At 42.5% G+C, this 23544-nt stretch overlaps 2 protein-coding genes across 2 annotated transcripts in view; both read right to left on the reverse strand.

Moving 5' to 3' along the window:
• Positions 1-13399, reverse strand: part of LOC106597121 (up-regulator of cell proliferation) — a 116178-nt gene extending 102779 nt beyond the window's left edge. The window contains exon 1 of the mRNA XM_082974084.1: positions 13127-13399. Within this exon, the coding sequence (XP_082830210.1) occupies positions 13127-13169 (43 nt within the window). The 5' untranslated portion in view covers positions 13170-13399. The remainder of the gene's footprint in view (positions 1-13126) is intronic.
• LOC106610457 (up-regulator of cell proliferation-like) lies at positions 547-22484 on the reverse strand. Its single transcript, XM_082974086.1, has 4 exons — positions 22178-22484; positions 20385-20462; positions 19961-20230; positions 547-2339 (listed from the first exon to the last, which is right to left on the reverse strand). Exon 4 carries the CDS (start codon positions 2215-2217, stop codon positions 775-777), a length of 1443 nt encoding a protein of 480 aa, XP_082830212.1. The 5' UTR covers positions 2218-2339; positions 19961-20230; positions 20385-20462; positions 22178-22484; the 3' UTR covers positions 547-774.
• Positions 22485-23544: the final 1060 nt, after the last annotated feature.

The raw sequence follows: 23544 nt of genomic DNA on the forward strand, positions 1-23544 counted from the left end.
AATAATCTGAGCACTGCGCCCAGAAAAATATGCTTTGCTATACAGACAAACGGCCATGTTGGAGAGATCTAAAATCGAAAATACTATGTAAATAATCCATTACCTTTGATTCTCTTCATCAGATGTCACTTCCAGGAATCCCAGGTCCATAACGAATGTAGTTTTGTTCAAAAAAGCTCATCATTTATATCCAAAAATCTCCGTGTTGTTAGCACATGATCTAAGCCAGCCGGACTTCTCGTCATGAACGAGGGGAAAAAATATATTTACGTTCGTTCAAACATGTCAAACGTTGTATAGCATAAATCATTAGGGCCTTTTTTAACCAGAACATGAATAATATTCAAGGTGGACGAATGCATTCTCTTTTATAACGTATTGGAACGAGGGTACCCAACATGAACTCGCGCGCCAGAGTCTAATCGGCTATCACCGTTCCATGGCTCTTGTTCGGTCAGATCTCACAGTAAAAGACTCAAAACACTCTGTAAAGGCTGGTGACATCTAGTGGAAGCAATAGGAAGTGCCAAAACATTAATCAACCCCTGTGTGTTTCAATGGCATAGGCTTAAAGGTAATTCAACACATCAGGTATCCACTTCCTGTCAGAAAATGTCTCAGGGTTTTGCCTGCCAAATGAGTTCTGTTATACTCACAGACACCATTCAAACAGTTTTAGAAACGTTAGGGTGTTTTCTATCCATATATAATAAGTATATGCATATTCTAGTTACTGGGTAGGATTAGTAACCAGATTAAATCGGGTACGTTTTTTTATCCAGCCGTGAAAATACTGCCCCCTAGCCCCAACAGGTTAATGTTGTCTTTTTTCTCCGGATAATGTTGGCAAAGATCTTTGTACTGTTCCCGCAATCCAGATAGGTTCTGCCTTGACAGATTGTCCAGATTTATCCGCATCCATTTGAGGAAATAGGAACGCTCAGCTCCTGAACTAGACAATCCTAAAATGAAGCTTGCCATTGCATCTGATATGTCAAATGTATATTGTTTCTTTCTCAGCTCTTCCTCATTTTTCTTCAGAGAGCTCTTGTAATGTTCAATGTCTTGATCCCCTGCTTTTCTAAGCCTACATCTCTCTTTCTCCAACTGGGAAAGCTCTTTCCAGATTTGCCCTTGTAATTGTAGCTGTTGGTCTTTGAATTCATTTGTGTCTTTGATGTTCCTGGTGATTTCATCTGCCATCTTCCTGGCACTCTGACACTCACCACAGTCTTCATCAACCCAAATCCCCATCTGATGAGCCACGTCAACCATGTTTTCAATTGTCAAACGGTTTGGACTTTTTCCGATGATGTCACCCACAGATGACTGCAGGGTTTTGACAAATTCTGCATCATTCTGCTTCTTCTTCACAATCACATTTTTTTCATTGATACTGCCGTTGCTGATCATTCTTTTCAAGGTGTCTACTCTGAACATATTTCTCTGACAGTTGACAACCAGAAATAACTCTGCCTTTGTTTTTTTGCTTTTCAAGACCTTGAAGAAATCGGCCTCTAAATCATCACTGAAAATGTAAACTGCCACTGATGTTTGACACAGAAAGGAGAACTGTGTTTCAAAGGACCTGATGTCTCCTCTGAGATTGGCCACTGCCACAGGCTTAGTGAACATGTCTATGTTTCTGTTCCCACATGGAAAGTACCAGCTGATTTCAACCAGTCCATCTGAGATTTGTCGAGATGCTTCTCCACATTCCATATCATGATGAACAAATGTGTCATGGTACTGTTGAGGGTTACTAAGAAACTTGTTCAAGATCTGAGACTTGGACAAGCTACTCTCTCCTAGCCTAACAAAGGACACCATAGGAATATCAGAGAGTACAATTCTCTCCTCCACAAAAGCCTTTGAGTCTGTTTGTGAAGAGGGTCTAAACTTCCTCACTATGTCCCTCAAGGCCCACAGCATCAAAGTGCATTGTTTTGTGTCACAGTTGGGCAGCAGGAGAGGAACAGCAAACTGACACATTGACATTTTCTGGACCATCTCCTGCTGCAGGAAACCATCTGAGCACAGAAACAGAGCAGTTATCAAGTCCAGTGGATTAATGACATCGCTAGTATCAGAGTCAGTGTCCAGGTTGTCTACACCATAATAGGAAACATCCTGGTCAGTGGTCAGACATTTCACACTCCTAGCATTCACATTTGCCATCATTAATTTCTTAAGGAAGGCCCCTGGAAGTGACTGCATAGTGGTAAGAGGTTCATCTGATGTAGTATTATCATTTATCTCAAGGACAGTACTTAACGCCAGCTTGTTTTCATAATGATCTTCTAGTCCAGTCTTTGACAACAGCTCCCTCAGACAGGATCCTGTAAATAGAAATGAAAAGAGAGCCATGATTACAAATCCTCTTCAACGTGTAGCAGAAAAGCACCCTAACAGGTGTTTTACACTGTACTTTGGATGTAGTTAAGGCAAGCAGAGGCAGACCATCTCTTTGACACAATGACTCACAAATGGAAGCAAGCATTTAAATGCGAATTCAGATATGGTATTGTTGCATCCTTGGTTAAAGGAAGCAGGTTCTTTTTAGATTTTGCAAAGAGAAACTTGAAATTATAAAGCATTAAATCACGAAGACGGTTTATTTCAAACATGACAGCGGATACAACATAGCCGGTTCCAAGCTGCACCTTGAAGGTAGCACACTTGAATACTAGGGCCAACAACCAATGAAGTCCTGTCAATAAAGCAATGCCCATTAAATCAGATATTCACACCCTGATCTGTTTCACCTGTCTTTGTGATTGTCTCCACCCCCCTCCAGGTGTCACCAATCTTCCCCATTATCCCCATTGTATCTATACATGTGTTCTCTGTTTGTCTGTTGCCAGTTCGTTTCGTTTCGTCAAGCCTACCAGCAGGTTTCCCTCTGTTGCTGTCACTCGACTGTTCCCGTTTTCTAGTTTTCCGGGCTTTGACCTTTTCTGCCTACCCTGACCCTGATCCTGCCTGCTATCCTGTACCTTTGCCTCCATCTATCTGGATTACTGACCTCTGCCTACCCTGACCCTGAGCCTGCCTGCCATCTTGTACCATTACCCCACCTATCTGGATTACTAACCCCTGCCTGCCCCAGACCTGTCTTTTGCCTACCCTTGTTGGATGAATAAACTGTTGTTAATTTGACGTTGGCTGCATCTGGGTCTTACCTTGAAACGTGATACAGATACATATTTCCAATATCACGCACTGAACACGTACATACCATTTTAACCAGGTGTGTATAATAACATGCTGCTTATCTCTCAAACAAAGTGCACAAGCACCAGATCGGATTTGGTCGTTCTGGAAGCTATAGAAACTTGGCAATTGTGCCCTTTACTACAGCAGTACCATCTAAGGCTATACATTGCAGTGGTAACATTAACATACAAACAATATAAACCTTGCTGATACACATATATAGTAGGCAGCAATTATAATGACTGTAACACTTCAAAAAAATGTAGTCATGATAGCATGCACGGGGTACACACAAACAATGCTAGCATAAACTGGAAGCTAGCAAACCAACACTGCAAAATGATATTACACATGTATCTTACAATTACTAGGCTGCTTCCTACCGTTCTACAATAGCTGCCAGGGACTGACACTCTCAGAAGTCCATTTGGGGTAAAATGAGAGGAGAGCTAGCTCGGAACTGCTGAAACTGGATTTGAAAGATTCTAGCTCTGAAAGACTCCAAAAAGTACTGTAGTGCTGTTGGCATAACTTTTATAGATAACTTCGACACCTTTTGGAAACAGAAAATGCTCTACAGGAATGACGGAGTCCATCGAAATCATCTTGGTGCCTGGACCCTGTCCCAACAATGACTTATCAGTGACCCAAGCTCTGCTCATATAATTCCTACCATTGTGTCGCCGAGCTGTCATAATGCTGCTGCAAATATACATTTTCCCAGGGGTGTTGTCAATCATAATCTAAGTATCTTAATTTTATCCGACAACTACTGTCAGCAGTATTCATGTGCCTCCTAACCTGAGTTATACTGTTAGCACAGATGGTTTCACATGTCTTCTCCGAGTAAAGCAATAAAAAACTGGACTCAGTTGACTAACTATAGCCCATCTGTTGCTCTGCACAATTTGTGTCACGCGGACTGGAATATGTTCCGGTCAGCCTCAGAGGACAACATCAACTTATATGCTGACTCTGTGAGTGCATTTATAAATAAGTGCATTGGAGATGTTGTACCCACAGTGACTATTAAAACCTACCCTAACCAGAAACTGTGGATGGATGGCGGAATTCACGCAAAACTTAAAACGCCATCCACCGCATATAACCATGGAAAGAGGTCTGGAAATATGGTTGAATATAAACAGTGTAGTTATTCCCTCTGCAAGGAAATCAACCAAGCGAAATGCCGGTACAGGGACAAGGTGGAGTCGCAATTCAACGGCTCAAACACGAGACGTATGTGGCAGGGTCTACAGGAAATCATGGACTACAAAAACAAAAACCGCCACGTCACGGATACCGACATCACATTTCCAGACAAACTAAACACCTTCTTTGCCCGCTTTGAGGATAATAGAGTGCCACCGTCATAGCTCGCTAACAAAGACTGCGTCCCCCCCCTCTCCTTCCCGGTGGCTGACGTGAGTAAAACATTTAAACTTGTTAACCCTCGACAGGCTGCGGCCCAGACGGCATCCCTAGCAGCGTCCTCAGAGCGTGCGCAGACCAGCTGGCTGGTGTATTTAAAGACATATTTAATCGCTCCCTATCCCAGTCAGTTATCCCCACATGCTTCATGATGGCTACCATTGTTCCTGTACCCAAAAAGGCAAAGATAACTGAACTAAATGACTACCACCCCGTAGCACTCACTTCTGTCATCATGAAGTGCTTTGAGAGGCTAATCAAGGATCATATCGCCGCCACCTTACCAGCCACCCTAGACCCACTTCAGTTTGCATACAGCCCCAACAGGTCCACAGATGACGCAATTGCCATCACGCTGCCCTATCTCATCTGGACAAAAATAATACCTATGTAAGAATGCTGTTCATTGACCTCAGCTCAGCATTCAACATCATAGTACCCTCCAAGCTCATCATCAAGTTGGAGGCCCTGGGTCTCAACCCCGCCCTGTGCAACTGGGTCTTGGACTTTCTGACGGGCCACCCCCAGGGGGTGAAGGTAGGAAACAACATGATATAGGACTCGTTTTACTGTGGATATAGACACGTTTGTACCTGTTTCCTTCAGCATCATCAGAAGGTCCTTTGCTGTTGTTCTGGAATTGATTTGCACTTTTCACACCAAAGTACGTTCATCTCTAGGAGACAGAACGCATCTCCTTCCTGAGCAGTATGACGGCCGCGTGGTCCCATGGTGTTTATACTTGCGTACTATTGTTTGTACAGATGAACGTGGTACCTTCAGGCGTTTGGAAATTGCTCCCAAGGATGAACTAGACTTGTGGAGGTCTACAATTGGTTTTCTGAGGTCTTGGCTGATTTCTTTAGATTTTCCCATGATGTCAAGCAAAGAGGCACTGGGTTTGATGGTAGGCCTTGAAATACATCCACAGGTACACCTCCAATTGACTCAAATGATGTCAATTAGCCTATCAGAAGCTTCTAAAGCCAAGACATAATTTTCTGGAATTTTCCAAACTGTTTAAAGGCAGTGAACTTAGTGTATGTAAACTTCTGACCCACTGGAATTGTGATACAGTGAATTATAAGTGAAATAATCTGTCTGTAAACAATTGTTGGAAAAATGACTTGTGTCATGCACAAAGTAGATGTCCTAACCGACTTGCCAAAACTATAGTTTGTTAATAAGACATTTGTGGAGTGGTTGAAAAATTTGTTTTAATGACTCCAACCTAAGTGTATGTAAACTTCCGACTTCAACTGTATATAGGTATAAACACTATAGGTATAAACACTGTAGGTATAATAGCTATATATAGGCATAAACACTGTAGGTATAAACACTATAGGTATAAACACCAAAGGTATAAACACTATAAACAAACAAAGAATATATATATTTTTTTTAATAAAAAATTGTATTCCCAGGCAGTCTCCGTCCCAGTACTAACCAGGCCCGAACCTGATCAGGCGTGTTTAGGGTGGTGTGGCCACAATCATTTTTTTTACCCAATTTTCTCCCTGAATTAGGAACTTGGCTCATCTATGCAACTCCTCAATCACACCGCTCTCTTGACCAGGTGTCAGACACACCAATGTGTCAGAGGAAACACCGCTCAACTGACGACTGAAGTCAGCTTGCAGGTGCCCGGCCCTGTCATAAGGCTTCGCTAAAGCACGATGAGCCGAGGAAAACCCCACCGACAAAACCCTCTCCTACCCTGGATGGCACCGGGCCAATTGTGCGCCGTGCTATGGGGATCCCGGTCACGGCCGGTTGTGACACAGCCTGGGATTGAACCTCAGGTTGTAGTGGCGTCTCATCACTGCGGTGACCCCCCCAAACTTACATCCTCATGGACACATGACCCTCGACTTTGGCGATGTCATCTACAAAATAGCTTCCAATACTCTACTCAGCAAACTGGATGCAGTCTATCACAGTGCCATCCGTTTTGTTAACAAAGCCCCTTATACCACCCACCACTGCGACCTGTATGCCCTAGTCGGCTGGCCCTCGCTGCATGTTCGTCGCCAGACCCACTGGCTCCAGGTCATCTATAAGTCTATGTTAGGTAAAGCTCCGCCTTATCTCAGCTTACTGGTTACGATAACAACACCCACCCGCAGCACGCGCTCCAGCAGCTATATCTCTCTGGTCATCCCCAAAGCCAACACCTCCTTTGGCCGCCTTTCCTTCCAGTTCTCTGCTGCCAGTGACTGGAACGAATTGCAAAAATCGCTGAAGCTGGAGACTTATATTTCCCTCACTAACTTTAAACATCAGCTATCTGAGCAGCTAACCGATCGCTGCAGCTGTACATAGTCCATCTGTAAATAACCCACCCAATCTATCTACCTCATTCCCATACTGTTTTTATTTACTTTCTGCTCTTTTGCACACCAGTATCTCTATTTGCACATCATCATCTGTTCATTTATCACTCCAGTGTTAATCTGCTAAATTGTAATTACTTCGTTACTATGGCCTATTTATTGCCTACCTCCTCATGCCATTGGCACACACTGTATATAGACTTTCTTTTTTTTCTATTGTGTTATTGATTGCACGCTGGTTTATTCCATGTGTAACTCTGTTGTTTGTGTCGCACTGCTTTTCTTTATCTTGGCCAGGTCGCAGTTGTAAATGAGAACTTGTTCTCAACTAGCTTACCTGGTTAAATAAAGGTGAAATATATATATTTTTAAACATTAGTAAAGAAACAGCATATGAAAGATCTGTAAGCATCAAACACTTGCATCTTTCTCAAGACGGCATGCTACACAGTGTCACGTTCTGACCAGTAAGGGGTTATTTGTTATTGTAGTTTGGTCAGGACGTGGCAGGGGGGTATTTGTTTTATGTGGTTCGGGGTGTGTTAGAGTATGTGTTTAAGTAGTGGGGTGTTTGATTAGATTAGTCCGGGTTTTTTTGGTTAGGTTCTATGTTGTGTATTTCTGTGTCTGATCTAGGGTGTTTAGTTCTATGTTTAGTTTATTGGGATTGGGGCCTTCAATTGGAGGAAGCGGTTTCTCGTTGCCTCTGATTGAAGGTCCTATAATTAGGGGTGTGTTTGTGATGGGAATTGTGGGAGGTAGATTTTGCATTGCTGTGTGTTAGCCTGCATTACTGTTTGTCGTCCGTTCGTTTTCTTGATTTTTGTTTAAGTGTTCAATAAATGTTAAAAATGAGCACTCAACCCGCTGCGCCTTGGTCCACTTCCTACGACGACCGTTACACACAGTTACTATTCACACATAGTAGACAGTCATAATGGTAGAATGACCTTCGCTGGTCTATCTGAGAGCTCCCAAATGGCGACGAGTTTACCTGCCAGTAAAATGTCTCATTAAGTTTGCTATGTTGGCGTCAGCCATGGTGATAGCCTACATGTTGGCGTCTTTGATGGCCACCTGATATAAAGTACATTGCATATAGCTGCAGGTGGTTAGCTGGCTCATATTGCGTAAGGTAGCTTGTTAGAAAATACATTTCAATGTAGATCCACCAGATGATTACTAATTTAGTTTCAGCGAGAGCACCCGGCAGTGTGTCTGCAGGGTGGCTGAGTTCGTATTACTTATACCAAGCTGACAGCTCATCTTGCCTCAAGCGAGGGTACCCAGCAGTGTGTCTGCAGGCCGGATGGGTTTGTATTGCTTACAGTTGCTACTAATAGTAGAATATTCCCCTATACCAAGCTGACAGCTCATCTTGCCTCAAGTGAGGGTACCCAGTAGTGCATAATATGAGAAATATAATACATGAGTAGCATAAGCTGTGCAACCTATGGTTAATATTCACACATAGTATACAGACTTGTAATGGTAGGATGACTTTATCTGGCCTATTTGATCATATCTCCAATGAAATCAAATTGTATTTGTGACATGCGCCGAATATAACAGGTGTAGACCTTAGATAGAAATGCTTACTTACAAGCCCCTAACCAACAATGCAGTTTTTTAGAAAATGCAAATAGTCTGGATAGCCATTTGATTAGCTGTTCAGGAGTCTTATGGCTTGGGGGTAGAAGCTGTTAAGAAGCCTTTTGGACCTAGACTTGGCGCTCTGGTACTGCTTGCCATGCGGTAGCAGAGAGAACAGTCTATGACTAGGGTGGCTGGAGACTTTGACCATTTTTAGGGCCTTCCTCAGGCACCACCTGATATAGAGGTCCTGGATGGCAGAAAGCTTGGCCCCAGTGATCTACTGGGCCATACTCACTACCCTCTGAAGTGCCTTCAGGTCGGAGGCCGAGCAGTTGCCATATGAGGCAGTGATGAAACCGGTCAGGATTCTCTCGATGGTGCAGCTGTGGAACTTTTTGAGGATCTGTGGACCCATGCCAAATTGTTTCAGTCTCCTGAGGAGGAATAGGTTTTGTCACGACTGTCTTGGTGTGCTTGGACCATGTTAGTTTGTTGGTGATGTGGACACCAAGGAACTTGAATCTCTCAACCTGCTCCACTACAGCCCCGTCGATGAGAAAGGGGGCATGCTCAGTCCTCCTTTTCTTGTGGTCCACAATCATCTCCTTTGTCTTGATCACGCCAGGTCTCTGACCTCCAACCTATAGGCGGTCTCATCGTTGTCGGTGATCAGGCCTACCACCTGTGTTGTCGGCAAACTTAATGATGGTGTTGGAGTCATGCCTGGCCATACAGTCATGGGTGAACAAGGAGTACAGGAGGGGACTGAGCATGCACCCCTGAGGGGCCCCCGTGTTGAGGATCAACGTGGTAGATATGTTGTTACCTACCCTTACCACCTGGGGGCGGCCTGTCAGGAAGTCAGGATCCAGTTGTAGAGGGAGGTGTTTAGTCCCGGCTTTCTTAGCGCAGTGACTGAGCTATAGTCAATGAATAGCATTCTCACAGAGGCGTTCCTTTTGTCCAGGTGGGCAAGGGCAGGGTGGAGTGCAATAGAGATTGCATCATCTGTGGATCTGTTGGGGCGGTATGCAAATTGGAGTGGGTCTTGGGTTTCTGGGATAATGGTGTTGATGTGATCCATGACCAGCCTTTCAAAGCACTTCATGGCTACCGACGTGAGTGCTATGGGTCGGTAGTCATTTAAGCAGGTTACCTTAGTGTTCTTGGGTACAGGGACTATGGTGGTCTGCTTGATACATGTTGGTATTACAGACTCAGTCAGGGACCAGGTTGAACATTTCAGTGAAGACACTTGCCAGTTGGTCAGCGCATGCTCGGAGTACATGTCCTGGTAATCCGTCTGTTGACCTGTTTAAAGGTCTTACTTTAAGGTCTCACACAGTCGTACGGAACAGCTGATGCTGTCATGCATGCTTCAGTCTTGCTTGCCTAAAAGCAAGCATAGAAGTAATTTAGCTCGTCTGGTAGGCTCGTGTCACTGGGCAGCTTCCCTTTGTATTTTGTAATAGTTTGTAAGCCCTGCCACATCCAACGAGTGTCAGAGACGGTGTAGTAATATTCAATCTTAGTCCTGTATTGACGTTTTGCCTGTTTGATTGTTCGTCTCAGGGCATAGCGGGATTTCTTATAAGTGTCCAGGTTAGAGTCCCGCTGCTTGAAAGCGGCAGCTCTACCCTTTAGCTTAGTGCGGATGTTGCCTGTAATACATATCTTCTGGTTGGGGTATGTACATACCGTCACTGTGGGGATGACATCATCGATGCACTTATTGATGAAGCCAGTGACTGATGTGGTGTACTCCTCAATGCCATCGGAAAAATCCCGGAACATATTCCAGTCTGTGCTAAACATTCCTGTAGCTTAGCAACTGCGTCATCTGACCAATTCTTTATTGACTGAGTCACTGGTTCTTTCTGCTTTAGTTTTTGCTTGTAAGCAGGAATCAGGAGGATAGAATTATGGTCAGATTTGCCAAATGGTGGGCAAGAGAAAGCTTTGTACACGTCTCTGTGTGTGGAGTAAAGGTGGTCTACAGTTTTTTTTTCTCTCTGGTTGCACATTTAACATGCTGGGAGAAATTAGGTAAAACGGATTTAAGTTCACCTGCATTAAAGTCCCTGGCCACTAGGAGCGCACAGTTTGTGGTGGTAAATAGGCAGCTATGAAAAATATAGATGAAAACTCTCTTGATAAATAGTGTGGTCTACAGCTTATTATGAGATACTCTTCCTCAGGCGAGCAAAACCTTGAGACTTCCTTAATACTAGATTTGGTGCACCAGATGTTGTTTACAAATATACACATACCGCCAACCCTTGTCTCCTGGAGCCAGCTGTTGTATCTTGCCGATGCAGCGTAAACCCCGCCATCTGTATGTTATCCATGTCGTTGTTCAACCACGACTCTGTGAAATTAGTTTTTAATGTCCTGTTGGTAGGATATTCCTGATCGTAGCTCATCTATTTTGTTGTCCAATGATTGTACATTGGCTAATAGGACTGATGGTAGAGGCAGATTACCCACTCGCCATCGGATCCTTACAAGGCACCCCAACCTACGTCCCCTATATCTGTCTCTTTCTCATGCGAATGACAGGGATTTGGGCCTTGTTGGGTGTCTGAAGTAAATTCTTTGCGTCCGACTTGGTAAAGAAAAAATCTTTGTCCAGTACGAGGTGAGTAATCACTCCAGAAGCTCTTTATGGTCATAAGAGATGGTGGCAGAAAGATTATGTACAAAATAAGTTACAAATCAAGAAAAACAACAAACACGATAGTTAGGAGCCCGTAAAACGGCAGCCATCGCCTCCGGCGCCATTACTAAACGCCGCTTTCTGCCATAGCTAGACGTAGTGGTCTGGTTTCTGCCATAGCTAGACGTAGTGGTCTGGTTTCTGCCATAGCTAGACGTAGTGGTCTGGTTTCTGCCATAGCTAGACGTAGTGGTCTGGTTTCTGCTGCTCTGGGGGATTGGTATAGTTTACCATTCACTGCTTGTAGGTAATTTAATATATTTATGCCTTGCTTGGGCAGTGAGCTGCCCTGAAGGAGCAGAGCCTGTATCACTAAGACTTGCATTAATGATTTAATAAATGGTTAAACATATTTATGGTGTTTCCTTTCTGAAATAAAGCAAAGCCAGTTCAGAAAGGGAACCCAAGTACCTGCCTCAGCTGATGCATTAGCTGAGATTTCACCAATTAGATGCTAGTAACAATAATGCCTACATTATTTGGAGGTCCATTTAAGTTGACAAAAATTGGATGTAATAAATGTATCACTAGTCACTTTAAACAATGCCACTTTATGTAATGTTTACATACCCTAAATTTCTCATAAAATATGTATATACTGTACTCTATGCCATCTACTGCATCTTGCCTATGCCGTTTGGCCATCGCTCATCCATATATTTCTATGTACATATTCTTATTCATTCCTTTACACTTGTGTGTATAAGGTAGTTGTTGTGAAATTGTTAGATTACTTGTTAGATATTACTGCACGGTTGGAACTAGAAGCACAAGCATTTCGCTACACTCGCATTAACATCTGGTAACCATGTGTATGTGACCAATAAAATTTGATTTGAACTTTGTAATTATTACAATAGCAACATTGTTGTAAGCTGACAAAAAGTTAAATCATGGTTTCATCAGACCAGAGAATCTTGTTTCTCGTGGTCTGAGAATCCTTTAGGTGCCTTTTGGCAAACTGCAAGCAGGCTGTCATGTGCCTTTTACTGAGGAGTGGCTTCCGTCTGACCACTCTACCATAAAGGCCTGAATGGTAGAGTGCTGCAGAGATGGTTGTCCTTCTGGAAGGTTCTCCCATCTCCACAGAGGAACTCTGGAGCTCTGTCAGATTTACCATCAGGTTCATAGTCCCCTCCCTGACCAAGGCCCTTCTCCCCCCGATTGCTCCGTTTGGCCAGTTCTTAGAGGAGTTGGTGGTTCCAAACTTCTTCCATTTAAGAATAATGGAAGCCACTGTGTTCTTGGGGACCTTCAATGCTGCAGAATTTTTTTGCCACCCTTCCCTAGAACTGTGCCTCGACACAATCCTGTCTCGGAGCTCTACGGACAATACCTTCGACCTCATGGTTTGGTTTTTGCTCTGACATGCACTGTCAACTATGGGACCTTATATAGACAGGTGTGTGCCTTTCCAAATCATGTCCAATCAATTGAATGTAACACAGGTGGACTCCAATCAAGTTGTAGAAACATCTCAAGGATGATCAATGGAAACAGGACGCACCTAAAATCAATTTCGAGTCTCAAAGTAAAGGGTCTAAATACTTACGTCAAGGTATTTCTGCTTTATGTTTTTCATATATTTGCAAACTTTTCTAAAAACCTGTTTTCGTCTTGTCATTATGGGGTGTGGATTGATGAGGAATAAAACATATTTAATCAATATTAGTTGTACGGCTGTAACGTAACAAAATGTGGAAAAAGTCAAGGGATCTGAATACTTTCCGAATACACTTTAGAGCTTAATAGAACCCCCCCCCCACCACCACCACACCTCCCGGCATAGACATGGCTTTGACTCTTAAGGGTTAATTAGGGTATTCCTTACTTGTGGTGAGGGTTGTTGACACCAGTTGACCTTTGCTCCCCATTTTCCAGGACAGTGCAGACAGTGACTGAATATTCAGTAGCAGGTTTCAGGTCAGGGAGAGTGATGCTGTGTGAGGACGTGGTAGTGATGTGTGGTTCTGTCCCTGGACAGTGGTAGGAGATCTGGTAATTGATGTTGGGTTTGGTCCAATCCTGGTGGCTGGCTCCAGCTAACAGCAGCTGATGTGGAGTCTACTGATTTAACAGTCAGCTGGTCTAGGAGCAGGAAGTACTAAGGGAAAATACATAACTGTTAGTGTTACAGTTACAGTTTAACTCCAGAAATACACTACAGGAAGAAAAGTTGTCAAAGTAGAAAAGGTAATCTCGCAATTCCATTTGATATGTGAAGAAATAAGCTGAAAAGAGAAGTTGGATATGTAATTGTAACGGTTGTCGTCGGATTGAGACCAAAACGCAGCGGGTATATGTGTACTCATCTTCTTTTATTACGGAAAGAAGGAAAAAACAAAATAAACATGTACACCAAACGAACACAACGACGAATAAACAGTCCTGTAAGGCCATAAGCTATACATGGAACAATCTCCCACAAACACTAAACCAAACACATACCCATATATAGGACTCTCAATCAGAGGCAACGAGAAAACACCTGCCTCCAATTGAGAGTCCAACCCCAATAAACAAAACATAGAAATACAAAAGACTAGACAGAACATAGAAATCCCCTAACATAGAACAGTACCCAAAAACCCGGAAATAATAAATCAAACACCCTACTAAATAAACCACCACCCCGAACCACATAAAACAAATATCCTCTGCCACGTCCTGACCAAACTACAATAACAAATAACCCTTATACTGGTCAGGACGTGACAGCCCCCCCCCCCCCCCCCCCCCCTAAAGGTGCAGACCCCGGATGCACCTCATAAATAAAAAAAACAAAACAACAACAAAAAAATCCCCCTAAACTAAAGGGAGGGCAGGGAGGGTGGCTGCCGTCACCGACGGCACTTGTGCTACACCCCCCCTCCCCAACCCACCTATACAGGAGGTGGTTCTGGCTCCGGCCTACTGTCCTCCAGAATGCAGACAGACTTGCTCAGTTTCGGGCCGTAGGCAGACTCCCATCGTTCCGGATCGTAGGCAGACCTCTTCCGTTCCACACTGTAGGTCGACTCATTTGATACACAGTTAATCATATTTAGTTCCGGATCGTCAACAGACTTACTCAGTTCCGGTTTGCTGATAGACTCCCTTGGTTCCGGGTCATAGGCAGACTCACCCGGTTCTGGGTCACAGGCAGACCCCTTCGGTTCCGGGTCGCAGGCAGACCCCTTCGGTTCCGGGTCGCAGGCAGACTCCTTCGGTTCTGGGTCACAGGCAGATTCCCTTGGTCCCGGGTCGCAGGCAGACTCCCTCGGTTCCGGGTCGCAGGCAGACTCCCTCGGCTCCGGGTCGCAGGCAGACTCCCTCGGCTCCGGGTCGCAGGCAGACTCCCTCGGTTCCGGGTCGCAGGCAGACTCCCTTGGTTCCGGATCACAGGCAGTCTCCCTCGGTTCCGGACTAGACACTGTTGCCGGATACTCTGGACTGCCACCCACCTGCGCCCTGGCCGGATACTCTGGACTGCACACTGGTGCCGGATACTCTGGACTGCACACTGGTGCCGGATACTCTGGACTGCACACTGTTGCCGAACTCTCGAGGCTGGGCTGACGCACTGGAAGTCTGATGCGTGATACTGGTACTGGATGTGCCAGTCTGGGGACACACACCTCAGGGCTAGTGCAGGAGCGGGAACAGGCCGAGTCGGACTGGGTTGATGCACTGGAAGCCTGATGCGTGGTGCTGGTACTGGAGGTATCAGCCTGGGAACACGCACCTCAGGGCTAGTGCGGGAGCGGGAACAGGACGAGTCGGACTGGGTTGACGCACTTGAAGCCTGATGCGTGGTGCTGGTACTGGAGGTATCAGCCTGGGAACACGCACCTCAGGGCTAGTGCGGGGAGCGGGAACAGGCCGGGTTGGACCGGGTTGACGTACTGGACCGTAGAGGCGCACTGGCGGTCTCGAGCGCAGGACTGACATCCCCCATATTTCCTGGATGCCCACTTTCCCCTGGCAAATGCGGGGCGCTGGTACTGCGCGTACCGGCCTACTAAATAAACCACCACCCCGAACCACATAAAACAAATACCCTCTGCCACGTCCTGACCAACCTACAATAACAAATAACCCGTATACTGGTCAGGACGTGACAGTAATGTAACATAAATTAACAGTTTCCTCTATATTAATTTAATAACGGCGCTGTGCCTCTGCTAAATTGTTGCCGCCACACCCCAAAAATGAAAAATATATAAATGAAAATAAATACCAATATAAATTAAAAGAATTCTGTAATTATAAATCCTTTCCACAATATCAAGTGTTTAACACTGTAGTACTGATAAAGTTAAAGCAAGCAGAGGCAGATCAACTCCTTGACATAATGACTCACACTAATGGAAGAAAGAATGAATTCAGATATTAGAATAAACGTTTATTGATTTCAACACATAACTGCCTCATGAGATGAAGAATTCACCATCATATATTTCTCATCAGGGAAGATACTGTACCTTTACATCGCATGCTGTCACATCCATTATGATTAGTTAGTAAAAATGTATTTTGACTACAGATCCATAATGCATTCATTACACATCTATAAGTATTTCATGAACGTGTTATAACAGGTCTCAACCACATTATTAAAGGACTAATTAAATATATTCATAGCATATCTATAGCACATTAATGTCATGCTTTGCAGGAGCTCATATGTAGGTATCTTTATAGACGCATCATTACAATAACAGCGTAGTGTCATCATTATGGCTGTTCTCTAAAGTGTACTTCTGGCATGCCAGTGTTAGTGAACATGCCAAAAGGCCAAACCAGATTATGCTGATATATAGCCTGTACCAGCCCCATTTCCCCCACCAGCTGGTATATAACTTTTTATTCTTCTCCTTGATGTCAATAATGCATGAAGATCTCCACAGATCTTCGGCGTGAATCCGTCAGGGTAAATTTTACAGATCAAAACGTGTAGTTGAGACTCATATGATAACTCTTTCGTAACTCATTAACAGACCTCCTCCACATCACAATAAAATGGGTCATACTGTTCTAACACATACATGAAGGGTCTATGTATGAATTATATGCAGTCAAGGTAAAGTTAAATCTATTTTCCCAATCATAAACCATTTATAGCTAAGCACATTTATAGCTAAGCACTTCGTGGTAATTAACTGTGCAGTTTGCCACTCTGAAATATAACACCAACATTAAATGTCTACAGTGCATTCGGAAAGTATTCAGACCCCTTGACTTTCTCCACATTTTGTTACATTACAGCCTTATTGTAAAATGGATTAAATAGTTTTTTCCCTCATTGATTGTCAATGTCCAACTGGACACCATAGATAAAATATTTTACAAGGTACCTGCTCCTAAAATCAAAGCTGTTCACTTCATGTGTCGATAATTTCACTAGCCACAATCCACGATCCTCTTGCTCTTTAGAAACACACGATATTAACACCATACTACTCCTGGTTACTATGACTACATCCACTTTCCCCAACGCCTTCTTCACCGTCCTCGTGACTTCAAAAGGGTTTCCCAAATAAACATTCTTATCCAAAGAACGTACTCCAACATGCAACGATTCATCAGACTCATTTTCCACATACATTTTTGCCCTTTTTGTTCCATTCTTTGACTTCACTGTTCTCGCTAACTGTACTCAACGTGCTTTCAACTTCAAATGACACTTCTGCTTCCGCCATCTCACCCCCTCTGACATGCACTGTCAACTGTGGGACCTTACATAGACAGGAATGTGCTTTTCCAAATAATGCCCAATCAATTGAATTTACCACATGTGGACTCCAATTAAGTTGTTTATTTTATAAACATGCTTAACTGATGGACACAACACTATGTTAAAGGAAATATGAACATTTTAGCTAGCAGCTAGGTAAGCCCCTGGCACAATGTCAACATGTTTTTCAAATCGGTCAATAAACGTTACAAAATCGTCATCAAACTCATGAAACATTCAGTAAAAAATTTAATTTCACTATTACATTGTATTTTTGCACATTACAAACCTTTGAAAACAGGAAAAATTATGAGGCAGGAACCAGCTGCATTCATATTGACTGCAGAGGACAGATGACAGGATAATGACATTACTTCCTTCTTAACAATTTTTCTTATTTTAAATGTGCACATGTACAACGCCAGTCATGAAATAGTGAACAAATAAAGGTTAACTAAATGTTAAATTCGTTTTTTGACGATTTTTGTAAAAGCAAGAGGTCAACCTCTCACCCTATCCCCCCATGCAGCCAACATGGAAAGAGTCTAATGTTCCTGTCTCAAATTTTTTCCTGTTAAAGGTCCCGAATGTGCAAAAGTACAATGTAAATCTTAAAATAGTGAGATAGTTAACTGTTAACTAAATGTTTCATGAATTTTACAACGATTTTGTAACGTTTATTGTCCTAGTTAGAAAATGTGTTTACATTGTTCCAGCTGCTGTATTTGCTAGCTACAGCTATTTATTAGTGAATAAGAGGGGAATGCTATCTAGTGTTAACACTTTGTTAGAAAGTTTTACTCACTAAAATAGTTAATGTGACTTGCGAAAGCAAACGTCCCACTTTAAATCTTTCTTATATTTTATATTATTATTATTATTATTTGAAACGCTACTCCTTTTACACCATAGGCCAACGGACACTGAAGTTGGATTTTGTAAAAAAATATATATATATATTTAAATAGCAACGTCCTGCTCCTTCCCTGACTTTTCCTAAATATTAATATTTTACATTGCTCAGTTGTCAGAATTTTTTAATCACGAACAGAAACATATTTAGAGGCTGTTTACAATATTTAGAGGCTGTTTTTCTTTTTTACAGCTGTTAGTTAAGAGGCCAAGACAAATTGGTCATAGGGCTTGGTACCCTTGCGCTTATGCATCTCTTTCCTCACTGAATTAATGTTGTCAATGGATGAATGGGCATTATACAACGGGTAGTTCTAATCCTGTATTCTGATTTGTTAAAACCGCATTTCAGTCAGTGTCTATTCCACAAATTACCACCGGCTAAATCTATGACATTAAAATGCCTATTTACTCTGTTCCATCTGACTGCGCAATTTATAAACTTAATCTCCACTATAAAAGCGTCTAGACATTATCTCACATTTCTTTTAGACTAACATTTTGTTTTCAACAGCAGATATTTGTATAAACCTTGCTGTCTGTCTCCGACATTTGCAACATTGTTTCAATATTCAAATTCGATCTCCAGCTGTCCAATAGTAATGACAAGTCAGTAGTCAGGATGAGACAGACAAGCAAGCAGCGGTTCTCAGTCAGTCAAAATCATGAATCAACTGGCATAATTTTTATGGATATATACAAAGAAATGTAATTTGAAAAAAGGTAAAACGAAATGAAGTGCAGCTAGTTTGCAGTCTTTCCAGCTTCAGGTTGAAGTGATTGTGTTAGCTGTGTTTGTTGGCTAGCTCCTCGGAACAAGTGTCCTGACGAGAGGGCACATCTTCCAAGCCATGTGAAATCGCGCCTCATCGGCTCATTGTTATGGATCTATCTAAATAAATGTCTAGAAAACAGATTAACTAATGCAAATGCGGCTACTGTTGATATTCTGGCTACGCTATTTGATGTGACTAAATTAGCCGTAGTTGGCTAGCTAGCAAGCAAGGGATAAGAACATTGGCAACCAATATGGCAATGGAACATTTAGAACGAACGACTGGGTCCATAGAATGACTGCGTCCATAGATACAGAACAAAAAGACTGAATAACTGGGTCGTGCTCTGGCTACCGAACTGATAGAACGAATGACCAACCGGTTTGGGTAGCAATCCTAGATTTGTGTCAGGACTATATGTTGTGGACATTTCTGGGATCTTTTATTTCAGCTCATTAAAAATGAGACCAACACTTTACATGTTGCGTTTATATTTTTGGTTTAGTATAAGTTGTTGGGAAAGTGGTAAAAATGTATGTTTTTAAAAGTTGACAGAAAATGTAGTTGATGCGGTTACTACACTGAAAGAAAACAAAAACGCAACATGTAAAGTGTTGGTCCGTTGTTATATCTATATATGCCTACAGGGGTCCTAAAATTCAAAATCAAGGAGCTAAATGACCCTTTGTATGACCATCTTAAAACAATTCCATATGTTAGCTTAGTAGAAGCCCAGCCCGGGCCCTTAGACTTTAGGGTTTTTTCTTCATGGAAAATTACCATGTAGTTATTTCTATGAGTCTTCAATGGGGACATTTATTTGAATGGTTTGAATGTGAATATTCGTTAAATCTATTCAAGAAAAGTCCAACTGAAAAATGTCAATAGAAGAAATTCTTTGGCGAAGTCCTCAGCAATTGTTTTATGTGCTACATCTGGAAAATGTTTATAAAATGTTAATGTTTCAATTTAACATTCTGTGTTGTGTCCATCAGTTAAGCATGTTTATAAAGGCTTTATGAATGGGAAAATATAAATGACATTACATTGACTAAATAGAATTCATACATAGACCTTTAATGTTGTTGTTATAGATCAGAGTAGATTGGACTTTACACTGACTGCATATGTGGGACCCATAGTAACATTAGAGAATGCATTATGGATATGTAGTCAAAGTAAATTGTTACTCATTAGTTCATTTACATTATTTTATTTTTTTACTTTGACACCATACATCATTTTTAAGTAGAGAACTTACTTGTGGTGAGGGTTGTTGACACCAGTTGACTTTGCTTTCCATTTTCCACCACAGTACAGACAGTGACAGAGTACTGAGCACCACATTGCAGGTCAGAGAGAGTGATGCTGTGTGAAGATGTGGTAGTGATGTGTGGTTCTGTCCCTGGACAGTGGTAGGAGATCTGGTAATGATGTTGGGTTTGGTCCAATCCTGGTGGCTGGCTCCAGCTAACAGCAGCTGATGTGGTGTCCACTGAGTCAACAGTCAGCTGGTCTGGAGCAGGGAGTACTAAGGGAAAATATAGTATTGTTAGTGCTACAGTTTAAAGTTATTTAAAATTCCCATCAGTTATATTTTTTTCCCCTCATACAATGGTAGGCCAACTAGGCTTGAATGCATTATTTGCGGTTGAATTTATGACATGTTGTTGGCAGTAGCCTACCTGACTGCTGGCCTATAAAGGGCAGGAGGGAACGGACAGTAGTCCATATAAGCCACAATATCCAAAGCCAAGTGGAATCTGTTTGGGAACATTAAATATGTTTTCACAACTAAATAAAGTGCATTAACGTATTCAGATACCTTAACTTTTTACAAATTTTGTTACGTTACAGCTTTATTCTAAATGGATTCTACTGTTTTTTTTCTTGCTCAATCTACACAATAGCCCATAATGACAAAGCAAAAACAGGTCTTTAGAAATGTTGGTAATTCATGATTTCTTTATTTTATTTTTCAGACCCTTTACTCAGTACTTTTTTGAGGCACCTTTGGCAGCGATTACGGCCTCGAGTCTTCTTGGGTATGACGTTACAAGCTTGGCACACCTGTATCTGGGGAGTTTCTCCCATTCTTCTCTGATCCTCTCAAGCTCTGTCAGGTTAGATGGGGAGCGTTGCTGCACAGCTATTTTCAGGTCTTTCCAGAGATGTTTGATCAGGTTCAAGTCCGGGCTCAGGCTGGGCCATTCAAGAACATTCAGAGACTTGTCTCGAAGCCTCTCCTGAGTTGTCTTGGCTGTGTGCTTAGGGTGGGTGTCCTGTTGGAAGCTGAACCGTCTCCCCAGTCTGAGGTCCTGAGGGATGATGCAGTGTTTCCTCCAGACGTGACGCTTGGCATTCAGGCCAAATAGTTCAATCTTGGTTTTCATCAGACCAGAAAATCTTCTTTCTCATGGTCTGAGTCTTTAGGTGCTTTTTGGCAAACTCCAAGCGGGCTGTCATGTGCTTTTTACTGACAACTGGCTTCAGTCTGGCCACTCTACCATAAAGGCCTGACTGGTGGAGCGCTGCAGAGATTGTTGTGGAAGGTTCTCCCATCTCCACAGTGTAACTCTGGAGGTTTGTCAGAGTGACTATCGGATTCTTGGTTACCTCCCTGACCAAGGCCCTTCTCCCCTGATTGCTCAGTTTGGCTGAGCGGCCAGCTCTCGGACGAGTCTTCACGGTTCCAACTTATTCCATTTAAGAATGATTGAGGCCACTATGTTCTTGGGGACCTTCAATGCTGCAGAAATGTTTTGGTACCCTTCCCCAGTGTGTGCCTTACTTATGTAAATAAGGTATTTCTGTTTTGTATTTTGAAAACATTTGCTAAATTGAAAAAAAAAATGTTTTTCGCTTTATCATTATGGGGGGTTGTGTGCAGATTGCTGAGAAAATTTCATATTTAATCAATTTAAGAATAAGGCTGTAACGTAAGAAAATGTGGAAAAAGTCAAGGGGTCTGAATACGTTCCGAAGGCACTGTATATTTCATTAAACTGTTGACAGCCCCTCTCTCTGCACACTCAAGAAAGGAATGAAGGAGATAGAGAGAGGAGGTGATGGAAACACTGGTGAGATTCTGTAGCTAAAATGAATGCCTATTAATTATAACAATATAAATTTGAGGTGTTCTGGTACCTCCCAATTTACGAATGTTGTGTTAATAAATCCTACTGATAAAGTTAATGCAAGCAGAGGCAGATCAACTCCTTGACATAATGACTCACAGGAAGTGGAAGAAAGCATGAACTCAGATATTATTAAAATGTTTACTGATTTCAACACCAAACTGCATTCTGAGATCTGGGGAATTCACCATCACATATTTGTCTTCAGGAAAAAAACTTCACATCCCATGCTGACACATCCATTATGATTAGTTCATTTACATTAGTCATTTGATACCAAGTCAAAGTTGTATAAACTTTGACACCAGACAAAATACTTAATAAGCAGAGTACTTTCTTACCTGTGGTGAGGGTTGTTGACACCAACTGACTTTGCTTTCCATTTTCCAGCACAGTGCAGACAGTGACAGAGTACTGAGTACCACATTGCAGGTCAGACAGAGTGATGCTGTGTGAAGATGTGGTAGTGATGTGTGGTTCTGTCCCTGCACAGTGGTAGGAGATCTGGTAATGATGTTGGGTTTGGTCCAATCCTGGTGGCTGGCTCCAGCTAACAGCAGCTGATGTGGTGTCCACTGAGTCAACATTCAGCTGGTCTGGAGCAGGGATAACTAGCAGAAACACAATATTGTCAGTGCGACAGTTTATATCAAGAAATACAGTACCTGTCAAAAGTTTGGACACACCTACTCATTCCAGGGTTTTCTTTATTTGTACTATTTTCTACATTGTAGAATAATAGTGAAGACATCAAAACTATGAAATAACACATATGGAATCATGTAGTAACCAAAAAAAGTGTTAAACAAATCTAAATATATTTTATATTTGAGAATCTTCTAAGTAGCCACCCTTTGCCTTGATGACAGCTTTGCACACTCTTGGCATTCTCTCAACCAGCTTTGACCAGCTTCAGCTGTGTACAGTACCAGTCAAAAGTTTGGACACACCAAATAATTTCAGGGTTTTTCTGGAAGTGTGTTGGGTCATTATCCTGTTGAAAAACAAATGATAGTCCCACTAAGCCCAAACCAGATGGGATGGTATATCACTGCAGAATGCTGTGGTAGCCATAATGGTTAAGTGTGCCTTGAATAAAATAATTGACAGTGACACCAGCAAAGCACAATCACACCTCCTCCTCTATGCTTCATGGTGGGAACCACACACGCGGAGATCATCCGTTCACCTACTCTGCGTCTCACAAAGACACGGCGGTTGGAACCAAAAATCTCAAATTTGGACTCATCAGACCAAAGGACAGATTTCCACCGGTCTAATGTCCATTGCTTGTGTTTCTTTGCCCAAGCAAGTCTCTTCTTCTTATTGGTGTCCTTTAGAAGTTGTTTCTTTGCAGCAATTCGACCATGAAGGCCTGATTCACGCAGTCCCCTCTGAACAGTTGATGTTGAGATGTGTCTGTTACTTGAACTCTGTGAAGCATTTATTTGGGCTGCAATTGCTGAGGCTGGTAACTCTAATGAACTTATCCTCTGCAACAGAGGTAACTCTGGGTCTTCCTTTCCTGTGGTGGTCCTCGTGAGAGCCAGTTTCATCATAGCACTTGAGGGTTTTTTCTACTGCACTTGAAGAAACTTTAAAAGTTCTTGACATTTTCCTGATTGACTGACCTTTATGTCTTAAAGTAATGATGGACTGTCATTTCGCTTTGCTTTTTTGAGCTGTTCTTGCCATAATATGGACTTGG

Source organism: Salmo salar, chromosome 04 (genome assembly GCF_965601325.2).
Source record: "Salmo salar chromosome 04, fSalSal1, whole genome shotgun sequence".
NCBI lineage: Eukaryota > Metazoa > Chordata > Actinopteri > Salmoniformes > Salmonidae > Salmo > Salmo salar.

What these genes read in the sequence shown, in the direction of transcription:
- LOC106610457 (XM_082974086.1), bottom strand. Translation starts at nt 2,217, where the DNA reads ATGCAGTCACTTCCAGGGGCCTTCCTTAAGAAATTAATGATGGCAAAT.